Source organism: Arachis hypogaea, chromosome 5 (genome assembly GCF_003086295.3).
Source record: "Arachis hypogaea cultivar Tifrunner chromosome 5, arahy.Tifrunner.gnm2.J5K5, whole genome shotgun sequence".
NCBI classification, from domain to species: Eukaryota; Viridiplantae; Streptophyta; class Magnoliopsida; order Fabales; family Fabaceae; genus Arachis; species Arachis hypogaea.
Genome location: NC_092040.1, coordinates 99480345 through 99499758, shown reverse-complemented (window position 1 = coordinate 99499758; position 19414 = coordinate 99480345). Strand labels below are relative to the sequence as shown.

The following is a 19414-nucleotide window of genomic DNA, read 5'->3' as shown; positions in this document are numbered from 1 at the left end:
ATTTCAGTTTCCTTTTCATATTCTGCAAAAAAACTTTGGAAGACTTTGGAAACATAATTTCTTGCAATGTCTTTATATCTACAAAATAGTGGTTCCAACAAGCAAGAGAAGTTTGCAGAGAAGTTGTTGAGTACTTTTTTCCGAGCATTTGATATTGTTGTGCAGCAAACTGCCTACCAAGAAACTCAGATACATGCAATCTTGTTTAGTGCACGCTTCTCTTGAGTAGCATGTATAATCCACTAACCTCAATGGCACTTGCCATCCACCGGGTAAACCTAAAGGAATGTCTGGATAACAGCCATATCCACACAAATTACTTTCGGATAAAAACGCTGTTTTTGCGAAATTTATTATTTTCTCTCCTTTAACATCACCAAATGAGGAGATATATGTGTGTTCCCAACTTATTTGCAGACTCCAAATGAGATGACAGCCATTCATAAGAAGTTGCTGAAAAAGATGAATCCAATGCGACAGCTCAAGATAGGTTATGCGAACATAATCCTGAACCTTCTTTCTTAGCATAATGGGCTCTGCCATGTAGCAACGATTGGAGCAACAGGATACCAGAAAAACAAAAATCTCTCACATTTTGAGTTCTTCATCCACGTTGTATCCAACTGTATCATTCAATGCCAAAAGGCTCATCAAAATATTTCAACACCCTATTTGATCCCGAAAAACTTCACCGTATGGGGATTCACCGGTGAGAAACAGGCGGAAATTTGGGGTGTGGATGGACAACATAGGGGTTCCCATCAACAATTCCACGCTCATTGACCACCAATGACCACTAGGTTCACCAAAGAGTTATTCTATCAAAGAACCTGGAAACCAAATAAAAAATGCAAATACCGAATTAGATACATACATACTCAAAATTTACTGGAATATGATTTCAGTTACATTAGCTAAAAATAATAACAAACAGCATCAAAACAAGAAATATTACAATCAATACACTATAAATTTAAGCTTCTAGGGGATAAAACAAATGTAGGAAAACTAAAGATGTGACATTCATGAGGAACCATTTATCTGACACACTCAGTATCTGTAAGAAAACAATCAGATCAAGGGAGAGAGAAAAATCATAGATGACAAGCATTATATACCACACAAGTAAACAACGAAATCTATGCAGACATAATATCTTTAAAAAGCATGCATGATCATCAATAATGTCATTAATAATATCACTATTAAATATTGACATCACATACCGTAGGGTTGCATAGATTTGCATTGTCCAAGACAATCCATTCACCTCTCTCTATAGCCTTTTATCAATAATCCAGTAACCCATCAAACTGGTAGAAAATCAATCTTTTCTGATCATCTGCTTTCAGCTTCAAAATTGTCTTCAAGACCAAATCTAGATCCTTGGTGAATAGGATACAGGAAGAGGATTATTTCTAAATTCAACTTAAGCTGTTCAATTATCTCAGCAAGCAAACTAAGAGAAACTTGCTTCCAGTTTTGAAATAATTTGAAGCAGAAGCACCAGCTGTCAAGTTCAAGCTGGACAAGAAAGTAGTCCATCTCCTACATAATTCTGTGCCTAAAAATTAATTCCTTTGAAGCCTCCAATTGCAAATTGCTGTACTCATTAAAAAACTGCCCAACTTGAACAACAATACAGTGAAAATTACGTAGGGCATCATATTGTTCAAAAGATCCAAGCAATTCAGAGATATCAGTTGCAGATGAAGATTTATTCATTCAGTACATTGCTTGTGAGATTACAAGTAATCTTATCAATGAAGTTTTCCCCGAGCTTGAGGGCCAATCAAGATGCATAACCATTGGCGCTCTACACACTGAGCAATAGCTTCCAAACTTGACAAATTCCGGAAGTATAAGAAGCTTACTTTGTTGGGCACAGATAACTGGACTTGACTCCTCTTAACAGTAGCATTCCCCACAATTAAATGACTTGAATCAAGCTTAACATGAGGATATGGATTTATAAACGGCGTCACCCAAATACCTCAGTGAAAAGCCTTAAAACTTCCTTGCGGTCAGCTGCAGAACGCATTCTCTGAATATAGACAATGTTCAAGAAAGAATATTCTCCCATCTTCTTGGGTGACCCTAAATTAAGTACAAGGAAATATTAAGATAAAAGATGAGAATGACCATCAGTGGGATAAAGAAACAAATCTATCACACAGGGAAACATAAGTATCAAAATGGTATTAAAGGAAAAAGAAATGTTGGACCTTCAATTATTTCACAAGATCGAAAAACATCACGCAGATTAAACTCCCATGGAAGACCATCCTTAGCAAACTTATGATGCAACATGGTCTCTTCATGCATCCTTTGATTGAATAATATTAACTTTGAGAGTAAAGGTGTGGGGATAGTTGGATATTTTGATTCACAAATTGACAGATAGTCATCCTCAACTAACTGGTCTACATATACCTGTCATCAAATACAAAATTCAACTGATAAACTTGCAAATCAAGAAGAAAAGAAAAAACTTATCTGACAACTACAGTTTGGACAAGATGCGAGAAAATAGGACATACACAAGAAATAGAACATTAATACGAACCAGAGGTTAAATAGTATCCCTCTTTGTTTCACATGCTTCGAATTATATAGCTCGAGTAATCCAGCAGGAATTTTGAAATTTTAAGTCAGTTATGCTCATTTGAGCCTTACCCTTCAAGCTCTAATTAAGATACTGCCAGCATACCTTGGTGAAACGATTTAGAAATGATCTTGGAAGGCTTTTCCGGCCACCACCTTGATGTGATGGATTTTGACAGGCAAAAACTCTAAACGATGGTGGACATTTATAAGTATTTCCTAGCTCTGGTATAAATACCTCAGCTCGGTGATCCAAAATAGCATTTAAACCCTGATTAAAAAAACTGTTAAAACCCATAGAGAGAGAGAGAGAGAGAGAGAGAGAGAGAGACCATTAATTCCCAAAGAAGCATAGAAAAAGAAAAACAAAGAATGAACAGTTATGGTGGAAACAATGCACTACTATGGTTATAAATTGTGTTAAGAATGAAGAACAACGAGGTCCAAATAGATATTAAAACTGATCAAGAATTTACCTCTAAAACAGGTTGTGGAGCAAGATTAAGCTCGTCTAGCAAAACCCAACAGCCTTCCCTGAGGGCCTGCATCAACAAGAAAGACAAGAAGATAAATACACGTAACACGTCAAAGCTGGTGATGAATGTTAGATCATGTTAATTTTTATGGCAAAAAGTTTAACCTGCAATAGTATCCCATCGGACCAGGAAAACATCCTGCCTTCATCACTTTCCACTGGTAAATCAGATCCTAATAGATCCATCATATCAGTCTGCAGCAGAAAAGCACATCACCATCATCATAACACATAAGTGAAAATTATCCCATCACAGAAAACAGGAAGAACCATAGATCACAGTAAAGTAGGAACGCACAAAAAAAGACTAATTACTCACCTGTTCAGATAGGTTTATCCGTACCACTCTGTTCCAGAACATTTCCCCAAAGCCATGATTAAACTTGTCTTACCAACACCAGGACTACCTTCCAGTAGAACTGCAAACCAGAAGTCAATTAAAACAGAAACATGCAATTGTTTGGATGACAAGATTCAGAAAATGAAAACTGATGCATTAGATACATAATTATTGTTCAGTTTTATGAATATTTCAACTATTTTGTACTTTAGTTATGAGTCCTACAATAGAATGATTTAGGAAATGATTTTGTAACTTAAAGGTATTTAACCCTAGAAGTCCCACATCCGGAAGTCCTCAATAAGAACTTGTGTTTGAAGGCTATCTATAGGGCCTTGGCTGTGATGTTGAAGTATTATCTTCAAAATATCAAAAGTCACTTTTTATCTTTAAGACCGACTCTCTTATTGAATCCCAGTGAAAGTGCCTAAGTTTAATAGTTTTTTTCCATGTTCTGTTTTGCTGTACTATTTCCACATCAGTAACATACCATACTATTTCTACATCAGTAACATACCAGGCTTTGAAAGCTGCATCGCACGCAAAACTCTAAAGGCATTTTTGCGGGTAGTTGGTGCCTTGAAATCAAAATAGCCATCCTCACAATGGCCAGAACCTAGAAGCATAACCAGATAAGTCACAGAATAATCCAAAAAAGCAATCTGATCGGTACTTGGTAGTACTGGGGGGAGGGGGGGATTGGTAATGGTAAAAGACTACAAAAGGATAAAAAAAGAATTCTTCAACATACTTCAAAAAAAAAAAAAAGAAAACACATCTAATATATATAATAGTTTAACTCGATTTTGAAATAGCTCCTCAATAGTTTTAAACTTTTCTAATTCGACCAAGTCCCTTTTAAAAACTCCGTGAATAATTCTTGATGCTTGATATTAAGTTGTTCTTTCTGAAATTCTAAATAACAAAACTTTCAAACTAAAGGAACCAGGTTAGATAACATTTGTACAATATAGGGGGCTGGCCATACAGCCTAATTGAAATTTTTTATACACTACAGAGACTCGATTACAAACTTCAAACAACAGCAACCTTAATGAAAATTGAATGTAACTATAACAACATTGAAGTAATTAAAGCTAGAAAACGTAAGTGTCAGCATTACTATACAAACCATCTCAAATATGAGTTGAAGATAACTGAGCATTCGCAAACAGACACCAAATAAGACACAAGTAGAATGTTATTACCGTGTTTGGGCTAGACTGTATACACCTATTACTTAATATATAACATAAATTTATAAGATTAATATAAGGGGATATGTAACATTATCTCTCTAAATGAAAATTTGTAGGTATTGAACATGATTACCTTTCTTGATATAGAATGGATCGATGCCAAATAAAGCATCAATTTGAGAATTGTCAATATGCAAGATATTTGAAGTTGTGGCAAATTCACCCCATCCATAACTTTCCATTCTTGAAAGCTTCGAATGTAACAAATTGCCTTCATCAACCTGCAACAAAATCCAATCATCATTACAACTACTGAATCAGAATAATAATGATCCGAGACAATAATAATATTGAGCAAAGCCTTGTCCCAAATATATCATAGTGCTGTAACATGTAGAATAATAACCCACGACATGAAAATAAAGGTTTTTATCTATCATGCCCCGCAACATGGAATCATTACGATCCATCAAAAGAAATCCAATATTTTTATTTTAGCAGATATTGAAATAAATCCTACTACATCACATGCAGAGGAAGAAGGAAAATTTCAGCATTTTTATTTTGGAATTTAAAAAGCTATTTTTTGAAAGAATCAATCAGCAGCATCTACAAACCGCACAGCAAACAGAAACAGATAAGCCACTAAGCAAGCAATCAATTGTGTAGAAGAATACATACATGACAGACAAGAAAGAACACCAATGACAATGGGTGAGCATCCTATCATTTAGGTGAAGACCAGTCTAACCAATCAAGAACTGGACATCAAAATGATTATGATTCATAAAATAATGCACAGCCAAACCAGTTCCAAGTGTCAAACCAAGCAAAATAAACCAAAGCACAGTTTGGACCAACCCAGTTCAAACACTTAAAATCTATAGATTAAAGCTCCTTATTTCGCACATTTCACCAACTCTTAGATGTATTTCATATCACTTCACATAGATTATCCTTATAACATCGCTGGATTTGACGAGTTTTGATATATGAACATGAAGAACGAGTTCTGCGAGTTCAATGTTTGGTTAGGTGTTTGACAACATAGGTTTAAAGTGTAAACCTTCAGTAATGAGAATATGCCGAAAATTAAACAGATGTTAACACCAGCTAGCATAAGGAAAAGTAGTATGTACCAACGTACATCTGACTCTACAATAAATTTAAAACTTCCACTGGTATATTCTTCTAACTTGATCAGCCAAGTTACTAACAGCACTATTGCTTACTACAGACTTGCATCCTATATGTGCCTCACTGAGCGGAACGTAATTACATAAATATATCTTTAATATATCAAAACAAACAACCAATAACAAGATATTCCAAATGTTCTTTGATACTTTCACATTGAAGTTGCTCAAACAATGATAATTTAATGGGAACATCCTCCATGTTATATCACTTGATTATAGGAATTTAAGTTTTGACTTTCAATAAAGATTGATAAAATCACGTGACCAATTCCAATACTGATGTGCAAGGAAATGGACAGAGGTAATCAGGTAGTGTATAGCAGATGAGCACGGAAACAGGGTAGATATAGTTTCAATAGAAAACGTAGAGGGAGGAACATACTCTCAGCTTTTGCAGAAGAAAAGATAGACATCTCTCCCTTAGCTCTTTAGAATACCTTTCTGAAATTCCAGTGCCTGGCAAAAAATGAGCAACTGTTAATAGAGAGAAAGAAAGAGTACAATAAAGCGTCTCAATTCATAAAGGCATGAATGCATGTAATTTGTCATGTTACTGTATACATGACTTGTGGAACAAGTATGTTATATAGTCCACCCAATCTTGTTGATGCTTATTCTTGTAACGTTCGAAGCATTTCAGGCATATGCAAGCTAGTGAAAACTAGATATTTTATACAATCTTTAGTACCCGAGCTAGTTACAGTTAGATGCAGCTATTTGGATTTGTTGGTTAATAATAAAACCTTAACAGTCAACAACTTCCATCACCACCACCCTAACCATAACTGTTGAAGAATTCTTTTGGGGGAAAAGAGATCATTTTAAAAAAATAAAGAAATAGAATGAGAGTAGAACTGACATCAAAATTGAAATTTAACTGATTCTAATATGGCAAATAAATAAACAGAAATTCAACATTCAGATGAATAGAATCAAAAGCAAAGAAGAAAAACCAACTTCTCAACAGTAAACGACTCAAATATATAACAGCATCCATGGATCAGCATTGCATTAAAACCAAAAGGAACTTCATTTATACAGATAAGAACATATTAGAAGATTAAAATGAGACCAAAATAAAAAGAATAACCCTCAAGCCTTGTCATACTAGATGGAATTTCTAAAAGGATGAAAGTCAAACGACACCAGAGACATATTAAAGAAAAGCAGCACCACAAAAATATTCAATATGGCAATAATATATTTGAATGAGAAATCAGAGAAAGATGAAGGCATAAAATAAGTGGCAAGCTATACCTAGACTTAATCCATCAAGCAAAACAAGAAAGATTCCATGAAGAAGTGCATATTCAGGACCTAAGGTTTCTTCCATTACATCCAAAAAGTCAACCCAAGAAATGAGATCTCTCACAGTAAGCCTTCTGCTAGGATGTATTTGGTTGAACCACTGAAAAGAAAAGTTATGTAATGAATACAAGCTAAATAACACTATGTATAGGTCTGATCTGATGGAATTGATAGGAGAAAAAAAAAAAGGCATAAACACCATTAACAAAATTAACTGCATATATCAAGATAATATACCTCAAAAAAACTTATCATAGCATTAACAACTTCCAGGAGCCTTTCACGATAATCTTCCTTTATGTTTCCCGCATTTTTAAGCTTGGAAATTCTGTAAATAAATCAAATAAACCAAATATTAAATATCTGCATATCTAAATTTGTATCCTGTAACAGTAAAGGCTTAGAGAGGTACCTTCTCAGCGCAATGCCTTCAAGCTCATTTAGATCGCTAACAGGAGGAACCCATATCTCTGTGAAGCGATTGCGCAGAGCCGGAGATAGTTCCTTCTTTCCAACATCACCACCGGGGTTCATTGTAGCAAGAACAAAGAAATTTGAATGTGCAGTTACTTTCTCCATATTAGACCCTCCTTTTTCAGCTAAAGACTGCAGCAAAGAAACAAACACCCAGAAACCAAAGATAGTGAAAATCAAATCAAACAAATTATTGATGACAAGAACATATGCATATAAAAACATCTTCCACCAGCAACCAATGACATCGAAAATATGTAATTGTGTTTCTTGCTTGTATTGGGAATTTTTCTCTTCATGCTCAACAGCATTGTCTTTTAAAAGATCATTCCTAGAAGATATCCGGACTTAATGAGACCCCACTCATTATCATTATCACACATTTAAATACCTTTTCCATTTTTTTTCAGTCATTAGGGCATAATTAAGGAGGTAATTTACCCCCCTTCAAAAAATTTCTGTTCGTTATTTCTTCAAAAACTGTTCTTTTGGCAGCCAAAAAGAGTTATCAACCCCTCAATTAGTCCTAAGAAGATGTAAGGCTTAGCCTCTTCATTTCACAAAATACTTCCTGAGTGGGCAGCAAGCAGCAAGCAACATTTCTTTACATACAAGAAGAAACTCTATGAAGAGAAAAGAATATGCAAAAGAGGAAGAGACATCCTTAGCAAAAGAAAAAAAAAACATTCCATTACTTGACCACCATAGGAAACCATGAAAATAATCATAACTTGAATAGAATAGGACAACCCACATGTCATATAATTTCAGAAAACATTAAAGGTGTGTTTGATTTGCGTTTTAATTTCAGTTCTGCTATCAGGTCTTTGCAAAGAAAAAAGAGATAACAGTGAAAACAATAAAATCCTGTTTTCTGTTTTTCCCTCCTATTTTATCTTTTATCTTCACAAAATTCTAAAAATAAAAGATACTGAAAATGAAAAAAAAAAAACGAAACACACTAATTTTCTTTGCAGGGAACAGAAAAACAGTGATCAGCGATCCTATATAAAGAAAAAGGTGGTGCTACTTGATACATCATGAGTCTAAAAGGAAGTTAAAAACAGAATATCAGTATGAGTTAACTTACCAGCGTCCTTTCTGGCTCCAACACACTATTCAATCTCTCAAGTACACTATCATCAGCCAAAGATATCTCATCAACAAGAAAGAGATCACCCCCTCTCATTGCTTTTACAAGGGGACCATCCTGCCATTCAAATATGCTCTGCCACTTCTTGTGCAAGACATCGAGCTCAAACTTTAACTGCTCAAAAGCACAAAGATCTTCCCTGCTGACATCAGGAATCTGAATTTGACCTTCTTTATATTTCCTTATCATGCCATTAAGCAGATCAAGGGTTGAGGCAGCTTGCTCTATGTCAGAAGAAACTAACTATAGAAGAGAACAAGGAATCAGGATTTATGCTACAAATGACTTGGATTAAGAAAAATGGGTACAGAAAATAAAACTATTGCAGAAAACAATGTGAATACAGCAAAACTAGGTCTCAGGTCTCTTACTACATGATTAAAACAAAACTTTGAAATTTATCATCTGAGCCAAGTGGTTAACAATAACAGAAAAATAGCACTCACTGGCTCTTCAGGAAAGTATCTAAATCCCTCTAGCTTCTTCAGTTGTTCAACGATCTCTTTATAGTTAGAAATCAGTCTAGATCTCTCTCTTAGAGGACGGAACCCCTGGAAGACATCATTCTAGTTAGCACCGCAGCTAATAATAGTATTTGAGCTCAAGTGTCCTAAAAAACTAAATAAATTGAAGGGGGGAAAAAATGTACCCCAATGAAGTCAGATGTTTCTGTATGCTTATGACAGTTCAAAATATGTAACTTCAACTGCAAATAGGCACTTAGTAACTGACATACAGTAGTCTTCCCTCCACCCGTTTCACCAACAAGCAATACAGGTTCACGTAATTGAAAGCAGCGCTCCACAAGGAAGAACAACTTCTGCATGCTTTTGGTCAAGAATACACTGCACATGGAAAAAACCTCAGCAAGTAATAGTGAAGCTATGATTTAGGATCAGTGGGTAAAAGGAGCAATAAGCCCATAGAGCCATACCTATGAAGAATCTCCGAACATCCTTTCACAACATCCAAATTGGAATAATTGTTGCCTCCAGGAGGTATCTGATATAGAGTAACATTAGCAACACATTAATTATTAGCATTTTTGCGGGAGGGGGAAGGGGGGAGGGAGGGAGGGTGGGGGAGAGACATATTTCCAAAACTGTAATACTGTTATTATGGTTCAGATACTGATGCTGTGCTTTAATACACACAGCGAGCTAACCCTAAGGTGTAGAACAGACTTTCTACCATAACTTAATTAGGACAGCTGTCAGGTGGCACCGCAGTTTATATACTAATCTCTATTCTCCTTAGATATCTTACTAGCTTACTCTATTATTAATGCTATGCCATTTCAAGTCTATTAAGCAAGTTTGGCACACACAAGATGTTGACGGCAATCCTGAAAGAATAATTTTATTAAAGACCATATCTCTACACAGAAAAGCAGAAGTTAAAAATCATGCATAATTAATCCAATATAGCCAAACCTATGATACATTATCAAACAAACAAGAATAAGCATGATAACAGAAAGTGAAGCTAAACAATATAGCCAAACGGATGATTCTCCCACTTAAGAGATTCTCCAGAGGGTAGATATGGGAAATCTTATCACTACAAGATGCTACCAGGAATCCATGACCTCAAGGTAACAATACAGCAACCTTATCCTTGCACTAAGGCTCACCATCCTATCCCTTTGGTTTGTAACAACACAAATTACTTACCAAACAACAACAACAAAACCTTGTCCCACTCAACCAAGACAAAAATCGAATGGCTAAGTTCACAGTGCTGAATCCAGGAAACTATATAGGGTGACCTTTTATTCAGTATTTTTTATTTAAAGTACATGATGACTACATAAAGATACTGCAATTAGAAAGTATACATAGAAAAGGTAAATCAAATATAAACTTTTTATGTTTTCTATGTATTAAATGCATTGGAAAAATTGAAACTTCCCAGTTTTATCCTCTCAACCTATAACTTAGGGCACCTTTAGTTAAGTTTTATATTATGCGAAATCAGATGCAACACAAGTTAACAGCACAGGAAAAATACCTGATCGTACAAATTATTTATGTTCAGTTTAACCCCTAGATGCTTTTCTAGAACTTCTCGAACAACAGACTTCTCATCCTCATCCCGTAGCCTTTCAGCCAAAAGATAATAACCATCTTTGGCCAAATCGTCAGTAGACACACAAAATTTCCTGTAACGATCAGCCCAACGGAACAAGTCCCGAGGAGTAACGAATCCATGACGAACAGCAAACTGTTTGTAGTCTTTTTTACTAGAACCCTGTGTCTGAAGCCCATGCATGACACCAACCATTTTTTTTGCACGACTATCAGGAATTTTGCACTTGTTTGCCACAATTGTACTCAGCTCATCATCAGGAATTTCACCAACATGAATCTCTACAAAACGATTACGAAATGCACGGGACAAAATTTTACGCCCATTATAAGATGGTGGATTTTGAGTGGCAAAAAGCATAAAGTCTGGATGTGCTTTAATTGTTACTTGCAGTTCAGGAACAAAAAGCTCTCTGTTATCATCAAGCAATCGGTTCAATGCCTCCAGCACATCAGATGGAGCCAGGTTAAGCTCATCCAATACAATCCAGTAACCATTTCTTACAGCTTTAACCAAAACACCTTCATTAAAAACAAGCTTTCCACTAGTGTCAGTTATATAAGAACCTAGATAATCTTGCAAATCAGTGTGTTCATGATTATTTATTCTTACAAACTCATGACCAGTTAATGCAGCAAGATACCGAACAAGGCTAGTTTTTCCACTAGATGTGGGACCCTGTAAGAGGACGGGATATCTCTTTATGAGAACAGCACGATCCAAATTCCGAAGATGCTCCTTGACACTCTTGGTTAAAATATAGTCACTTTCAGATTTGAAGGTTAAATAGGTGTCATCTGGAGGTATATGCCCTCCTAAAAGTAGAGAAGATATCTTTTGCCTCATTATTTCAGTACTGCGTACATCCAACAATGTGAGGAAAAACATACTAAAGCCATCGTATAATGCCTTTTGAAATCCAAATCTTCTCTCTGCTATCCTTGTATATTCTAGAGCACGATAAAGAGACCTTAAACTGAATTGAGGGCTCTGATCAGCACCATCCAGCAACCTCTCTTCAGAATCTTTCTTTGCTGATTTATAGAAACTTACAATTTTATTTACCAGCTTTTGACCCTTATTGCCAATAGAGATGTACTGACTAACAAATAGACTCAAATCATCATCATCCAAAACATCATCTACAAAATATTCTGTAAATCTACTTCTCAAAGACCTTGGCAAATCCCGCTTCCCAATATCTGTTGCTGGATTCATGCAAGCAAATATACGGAACTTTGGATGACGATTTACATAATCAACATCACCTCGTTCAGCTAAACACAAAGCCCCATTTTCCCCTTCTAGAACACCAATAATTCTCTGCAAGGTCTCCGGAGGTGCCAAATTCAACTCATCAAGTAGAATCCATTCACCATTTCTAAGAGCAGTTACAAAACTTCCTTCCACAAAAGAAAACATCATCCCTGAAGACGAATTACTTTCGCAGACTCTGTCAAGTTTTGTAGAAAATCTCTCCCAAGCTTGAATTTGTTCTTCATTTAGTTTTTTACGCTTTTCTGAAGGTGCAGTTATTCGAAGCTGAACTGACTTCGAAACGCTCCGAATTCCTTTGAGCAGCATTTCCCAATTCTTATCAATTAAAAAAACCTCTAGACGACTAAGCAAGTCCTTATTGCTCTGCATAAAAGCAACCAATTAAAACCATTGACAAAAGGAATAGATAAAACATATTAAGGGGAGAAAAAAGTATTACATACCTTTTTAGAGAATGTCCTGGAAAATAAATCCACAAACTCATTATACAGAGGGAAATATACAAACTGTGCGTCAACAGGCTTAAAACCCCCAAGCAAGTCCGCAACATCACTTTGCTGACTCATGTTCTGGAGAGAAACCCCATCATGAGTAACTAAAAAGCACTTGAAATAAAATTTGAAACAATAGAAAGCAATATAGAAATAACTAACACACCAGAACAGTAAGCTTCTGACCAAGCCTTACAGCCAAATTCTGAACAAGTGTAGTCTTCCCTGTACCAGTTTCTCCAACTAGGAGTACAGGCTCATTATGCTTGACAGAGCACGCTATGCGCTCTAATACATGCAGCGAACTCCGGATCTCTACCAAAGGTCTTATATTCTCACGTAACTGCATAAGAACATTAAAACCATGTTAATGGAGTCATGAGATCTATGAATTAAAACTGTATCACCCATAAATTCCAAATTGAAAATTGACTATACTGACAGGTTTTTTAGTGTATTGGAGAGAAACTCGGCCTATGCTTAAATCTGTGACAGAATCCTGCATTTCAGAATCAGAAATAAGAAGATGAAGCGGAACAACAACAACCTTATGGCATAGATAATGCACTAAATAACACCTGAATTATAGGTTTGTCATGGGGATACAAGGTCTCAGCTGCAGAAACTGGTACCCTCCACAACTTTGCTATTTCTTTCATTATAGACAACCGGTTTTTAACTGAGGTTGAATATGTCGCAAAAACATCAACAGCCTGACATACAAGACAATAGCCACACATCAAGTCATTCTACCGTTTGGATAAAAAGAGAAAGGGGAAGCAACAGACACCAAAACTCAAACCTCTCTATATACACAATAAAGTTGGTATTCCGATAAGCTACTTCCAAAGAAAAAACCTAAGCCTACAATCCTGTTGCACCATTTAAGGAGATCCCTGCCATGGAAAACCAAAAGCAACAAAAAGAACATGTTGAAACAAGCATGGGAAGAATTTGATTAATTTAAAAAAAAACAAAACAAAAAACAAAAACAAAACAAAGAAAAGATATAACAAGCACATGAAGAATTTGATTACTACCTTAATGAGAATCTTTTGTCACCATCACCAGAAGCAGAAGTTCCAGCATGAAAGCCAGCAATTAACTGGGAAAAAGAGTTAACTCTTTCGAAGGTTTCTGTCAAAATTAAGCCATGTTTATGTTTCACATTGAGAAAATAAAGAATGAGTTTGTATTAACCATGTTAAAAGTTACTACTAACCAGTTACAGACGTTGAGATTAATCAACATAAAATATGAAAATGTATTTAAACAATATAATATTACTACCTGTAATTTTGTCAACTTGGAGCTCCAAAGAGGGATATTTCAGTTTGACTATCTCTCGCAGATCTTCATTATCTGGTGGCCTAATCATCACTCTTCTCCAAAGCACACTAAGTTGACCTACAAGTACAGAAATTGAAGTTTCAAGCTCATACTTCCAGAAAGAAGAGAAAATAATTTCATCAAACAACAGAACTCAGCTTTCTACTAGGTTAGGTTGAATTCACATAACATAAATCATTAGGACTAACCAAAGAGCTTAAAATTGAGAGTTTATCTAGTAAAATGGAAATTATAGCAGAAATATGACTGCCAATGAGTGGCATGGCTACAGTTTTCTAGATTTATTTGGAAGACATTTAAGGGGAGGAGTGGAATGGCTTGGAAGGCCAACATTTCCTTAGCATGTCGCTCAGCCTTTTTTACTGACAAAAAAATTTTATTTATTTTGTGTGCTTTTTGTGGGGTGAGGGGTTACTTTAATTTCTCTTTCCTTCCATCATCAAGATTTCTAAACATCCAGATAAGGGAATAGCCTGCTTTACTTAACCCCAGTCCTGGTCTTTCATTTTCCAATTCATTATTAACCACTATACCACCATCATCATCATCATCATCATCAATAAAACTTGGGATAACTTTCGGCTTTGTCACCAATATTTAGGGGATATTTCAATTTCCAATCTTTATGTGAAATCTTTTACCCCAACCTTTTCAACATGATTTAATTTTGTCACTGCAAATATTCAAATCATAAGCAGACAAAACATAATGTTGGTGAAGATGCACTCACTATCTATTTGAAACAGATTATTGTTTTACCATTATGTTCTCATATTTTTGTAAAAAATGCTCTATGAATACTAGAAATCAGCCACCAAGTGTGTATATTTATAAGTGTTTCATATATTTTTCTAGCAAAATAATCAAAATTTTCACAATAATCAAAATTTTCACAACAGAACTTGATTATATTGTATATAAAATTTGATCATATATATGAATGCAAAACAATTCCATTCCATATTCCTATATGGGTGGCTAATTTCTTGTGTGCATTTAGTATCGTATCTTTCTAGGGTATGAGTGTTTCTCTTTAACTTAAACATTCTTAGAACTCAATTAATCTTTTCGGTTTTAAGACCTAAACACAAGCCTTTTCTTGAAGAATTGAATAAAACCAATCCAAAATGGGGTGTTTGGGCATCATTAACATCAGAATTTAACCTTAATTTTTCTTATTTTTGTTAATATGTTGGAGTTTATTCACCGAAAAGGCAAAAATAAAAAATTTTGAAAATGTTAGGTGGAAAAGAAAAGGTTAGGGGTAAAATTAAAATCATGCCTAAATATTCAGAACAAAAAACATATGTTACCCTACTGGAAACAAGGTTGACTAAATAGAAACTAACTAGGTTTTATCCAATATTGCTTATTGGGAGGATCCCTACAAAATCACAATTTACAAGCTATTATGGCCATACCATCATCCCGGGATAGACATTTTTAACAAAGAGGTACAATTTTAGCCATCCAAATTCAATAACTATGTATGAGATATTTATTGTTTATTACATAAGATACTTTAAAAAGAATAAAGGAAAAACAAAAGGGTAGAGAGAAACCTGCATTGTCGAAATTTGAAACGGAAACAGTTGAAAACATTCGAAAACTTTCTGCCACCCTTATTACCTGCAAATATTTTATGCTTCAACAATTAATTACCACCACAGCAGAACACAGTGCAACAACAACAACAACAACAATCTCTTTACAAAAGATGATGCATATATGATCTTTTGGTAACCAGGGTATGTAGAAGATACTAAGGGATTTATCAGTCTGTTCTCATTATTTTCTTTTTTACTTCCAAAGAAAAGAGATACAAGAGTTCATTGCCAAATTGTGTCTTTAGGCAGCAGTTTAGTGTACTTGAACAACCTCTATTTGAAAAGAACATGAGAGCAGGATTATCAACATAACTTTCCTTACTAAGAGAGGCAAAATTGAGGGGAAATTGTTGACATGTAGCAGACATACAACTTTAGAGAAGCAGAAAAATGCACCAAAACTGAACTCTGTGAGCACTAATATACTTATAACACAACCAGCATATGAATCCAATAACTTCATTCAAGAAAAAGTTGCAATGTAGATAAATCACCTCTCCATGTCCTGTCATAAACGAAGCAGCCCCTTCCAATAAAGGCATTAAAATGGCTTGTACATCAGATGGTGCTCTGTCGATGTCCTCAAAAACAATCCAACGACCACTCTGCACAGCCTGTAATGTCGACGATCCACACAAATAGGACAAGAAACCCCCTCATGATACTTTCTAGCATATATATCAAAACATCTGAATCGGCTTGTTGATTAATAACTATAAGATAGCAATAGTCAACATACCTGAGTTAGTGACCCAGGTTGCCATCTGAATTCCCCAGGCCTATCTGCGCATACATAACTTCCAACCAATGTTCTACCATCAATTTGATCATCCATCTGGATAGATAGAACTGCAAAAGAGAATAAGAGCATAAACAATTAATAATGTGAAAATGTATTATCATAGAATAAAATGAAGAATGATCAGAAAATAACAAAGATGCAAAAATATTTAAGGTAAAATATTTGAAAACTAGTAAACTAAGCAAGCACATATCAGGCTATTCCAGACAGGACATCAATTCAGCTTACTTCCAGATGTTCTAGTCTAATAAGTAAATCTGAGTGGTCATAGAAGTTTATTCTATGAATCGAGGATTGAAACCCAACATACTTGCACCATCAAGCTATAACATCTACGTAGAGCCAAACTTAGTTACCATAGTCCCAAAAAAAAACATGCAATGATAATCTACATCAGAACCACATCGAACTGGGGATCTGAACCAAATTAAAAACAGAGGGACCAAACATACCTCTGTTTCCACTATCCTGAGCTAGCTTGGCAATAAAAGCAGATTTCCCAGAGCCAGAGGGGCCATATAAAAGAACAGGCCACTTCTGACTAACTGCCAATAGAATTCTTTCATAGCTTTTCTTCAACGATGAGGTCAATATGAATGTATTACTTCCTGATATGCCAGCCCTAAAATAACACAATTACAAATATGATTCAAAAGGTAAACTGTTTTCCAAATAAAATACAGGGGCACACATCAAGTACTCATCAACATCGAGAAGTAACAACAGATAAACCAAGGGAAAGCAAGAGAGGTGCAGTTTATGAAATTTCAAGCACAATTAAAAGCAGAATAAATGGTATTCAACCTACAATGCAAAATCAAAATTATAAATGGCAGAATAAATGCAAGTGTTTGAATTTAGAGTAAAAATGAGCTAATACCCTTTAACCACACGTTGACTCTTAAAAGGTGGCGGCAACTCATGACGCTTTGGTGAGCTAACAGACAGAGAGTTAAAGCCGAAAGATTGTGAACAGGACTCTCCATTAAAATCTGTGCTTTTGTTGGGAGAAACAGACACAGAATCTGGAACTGGCTCAATATACCAGCTAGCTTTCTCTAGTGATGTGTCCTGACAGAACTCTTCCCACCTGAACGTAACAAGTTGTATTATATAAGACATTCACAACTCTAAGTACAACAGGCAGCAAAACACTTACCGTAATAGGCACGCAAATGCTTCCTCAGCTCCAATACTCAAGCTTTCAGTAGCTTTATAACCCAATTTGAGCAAAACTCCTAATATTTGTACTGCACACCATGCAAGGTCCGGTTTTTGAGTCTCTTTTTTAAGACTCAAAAAATAAGACCAGTCCCAACGCTTTGAGAAAAAATCAGGTTCCACTAGGAGGAGGCGGTATGATATTCGGTAAACACACAATGCATGGATCTCAACCTAGGAAAACAGAAAAAGGTCATTATTATGAACACAAAAGCTTAAAAAATAATATTATCATTAATATTAGGACATCGAAATAGGGGACTCATGCCAAGTCATTACTCATTACAAGAATGGGACGGTAGCACTGACCTTAACTTGTTTCCCTAAAAGTCTCTGAAATGGAGGAGGAGCAAAATCAAAATACCTTAATATGGAACTGTTTCAAATAGAATAACACCAATCAGAGAAAGTTAGAACCGTACAATGGCCACATATCTACAAGGCTTCAATTAGAAACCAAGACTATCAATTATAAATAGGGGCCACCTGTGTTGTAGACAAAGTAATGGATGATGAGATAATACTAGTATACTACAACTTAGAACACACCACTGTATGGATTCTCATCTATCCATGTTAAGAATCACCAGCGAAATTTGAAGTAAATCTCCAAATATAAACTTCAATCTACTATATACTATATTTTACAGGAAAGAAGGAAATCACCAACCTCAGTAAAAAAGGAAACATGTCAAAAGCACGACAGAAGGCCAAACAAGCATGCTCATGGAGATCTAAACCCCTTTTTCGTTTACTATAAAACTCTATGACATCAACAACTTCATCCAAAACTTCATTTTCCAGAACAGTATCCTCAGCATTAGAACTCAAATTCTGTACAAGACGAAGCAAGGCAATAGCTTTATCTACAAAATTTCGAGCAATTGGACGGAAACACCCCATCAAAGGAATTGTATAATTGGGGTGAAGAAACACCCCCACCAACATATCAACTACTTCATCTTCTGTGATCAACTGTCCCTACAAAAGAAAATACGAAAAAAAAAATTTAACAAAAAAAAAGGCTATCTAGAGAAAATCAAGTAACAACAGCATTAGCAACTAATAACAACAATTCAATTAAACCTGTTCTTACTTGAACCGAATCACAAAGCCATACCTTGTGTGCTAAAGAATCAAACTTCGGAAGTGATTCAAGTTTAGGGCATCTATCAAGAAACCTCCGAAGCGAAGCTTGCACATTAAAGCTACCATCTAACGCCATTAAACCCTGAAAAGAAAACTTTGCACCACACGTAACAGGGTAAACACAGAAAAACAGAAAGAAAATTATAATTTATATATATAAGTAAAAATTGAAAATTAGTTTAAATGATGAGAGGGGGAAAATTGTGTGAGTGGAGAGGAGGAGGTGCCGCTGCTACGCCGAAGGGGAGACTCTGTTGTGTGCTGTGTGTGAAAGAAAGGGTTCAAAGCCTCAACGAAACTGCAACTGCTTAAACCCTTGTTTGTGACAACACACTGCCTTAAACCCTAATAATAAGTATTTGTTTCCCCTTTGTGGCTGTAGTTCAAACTTCAAAGTATTTTCACCAATGCCCCGGGGAAAGCATTATTTACATAGGGTATACCTCCAAAGAGTCCACGTTACAAAATACTCTTGGAAGATTAAAGCGACAAAAAACGTCTAAAAACATTTTTAAATGGGAGAAAATAATCAAATTTTATGTACGGATTTAGCCAAAATTTGTTTTAAGAAGTAAGAACACTTCTAAAAAATATAATAATAGAAAATTTTTTATAT

The 19414-nt window shown here is 35.4% G+C and overlaps 1 protein-coding gene across 1 annotated transcript; it reads right to left on the bottom strand.

The window, feature by feature from the left end:
* Positions 1–2269: 2269 nt before the first annotated feature.
* LOC112802221 (midasin) lies at positions 2270–19200 on the bottom strand. The gene is made up of 32 exons (XM_025845324.2): positions 18770–19200; positions 18320–18630; positions 17959–18025; positions 17588–17823; positions 17309–17518; positions 16881–17050; positions 16366–16475; positions 16121–16240; positions 15582–15648; positions 13960–14076; positions 13710–13806; positions 13472–13565; positions 13248–13382; positions 13112–13168; positions 12836–13012; positions 12622–12747; positions 10823–12541; positions 9747–9814; positions 9462–9657; positions 9259–9363; positions 8750–9055; positions 7598–7791; positions 7423–7513; positions 7135–7285; positions 6260–6333; positions 4812–4959; positions 3997–4095; positions 3459–3558; positions 3245–3334; positions 3081–3146; positions 2711–2875; positions 2270–2433 (listed from the first exon to the last, which is right to left on the bottom strand). Exons 1-28 carry the CDS (start codon positions 18872–18874, stop codon positions 3473–3475), a joined length of 5436 nt encoding a protein of 1811 aa, XP_025701109.1. The 5' UTR covers positions 18875–19200; the 3' UTR covers positions 2270–2433; positions 2711–2875; positions 3081–3146; positions 3245–3334; positions 3459–3472.
* Positions 19201–19414: the final 214 nt, after the last annotated feature.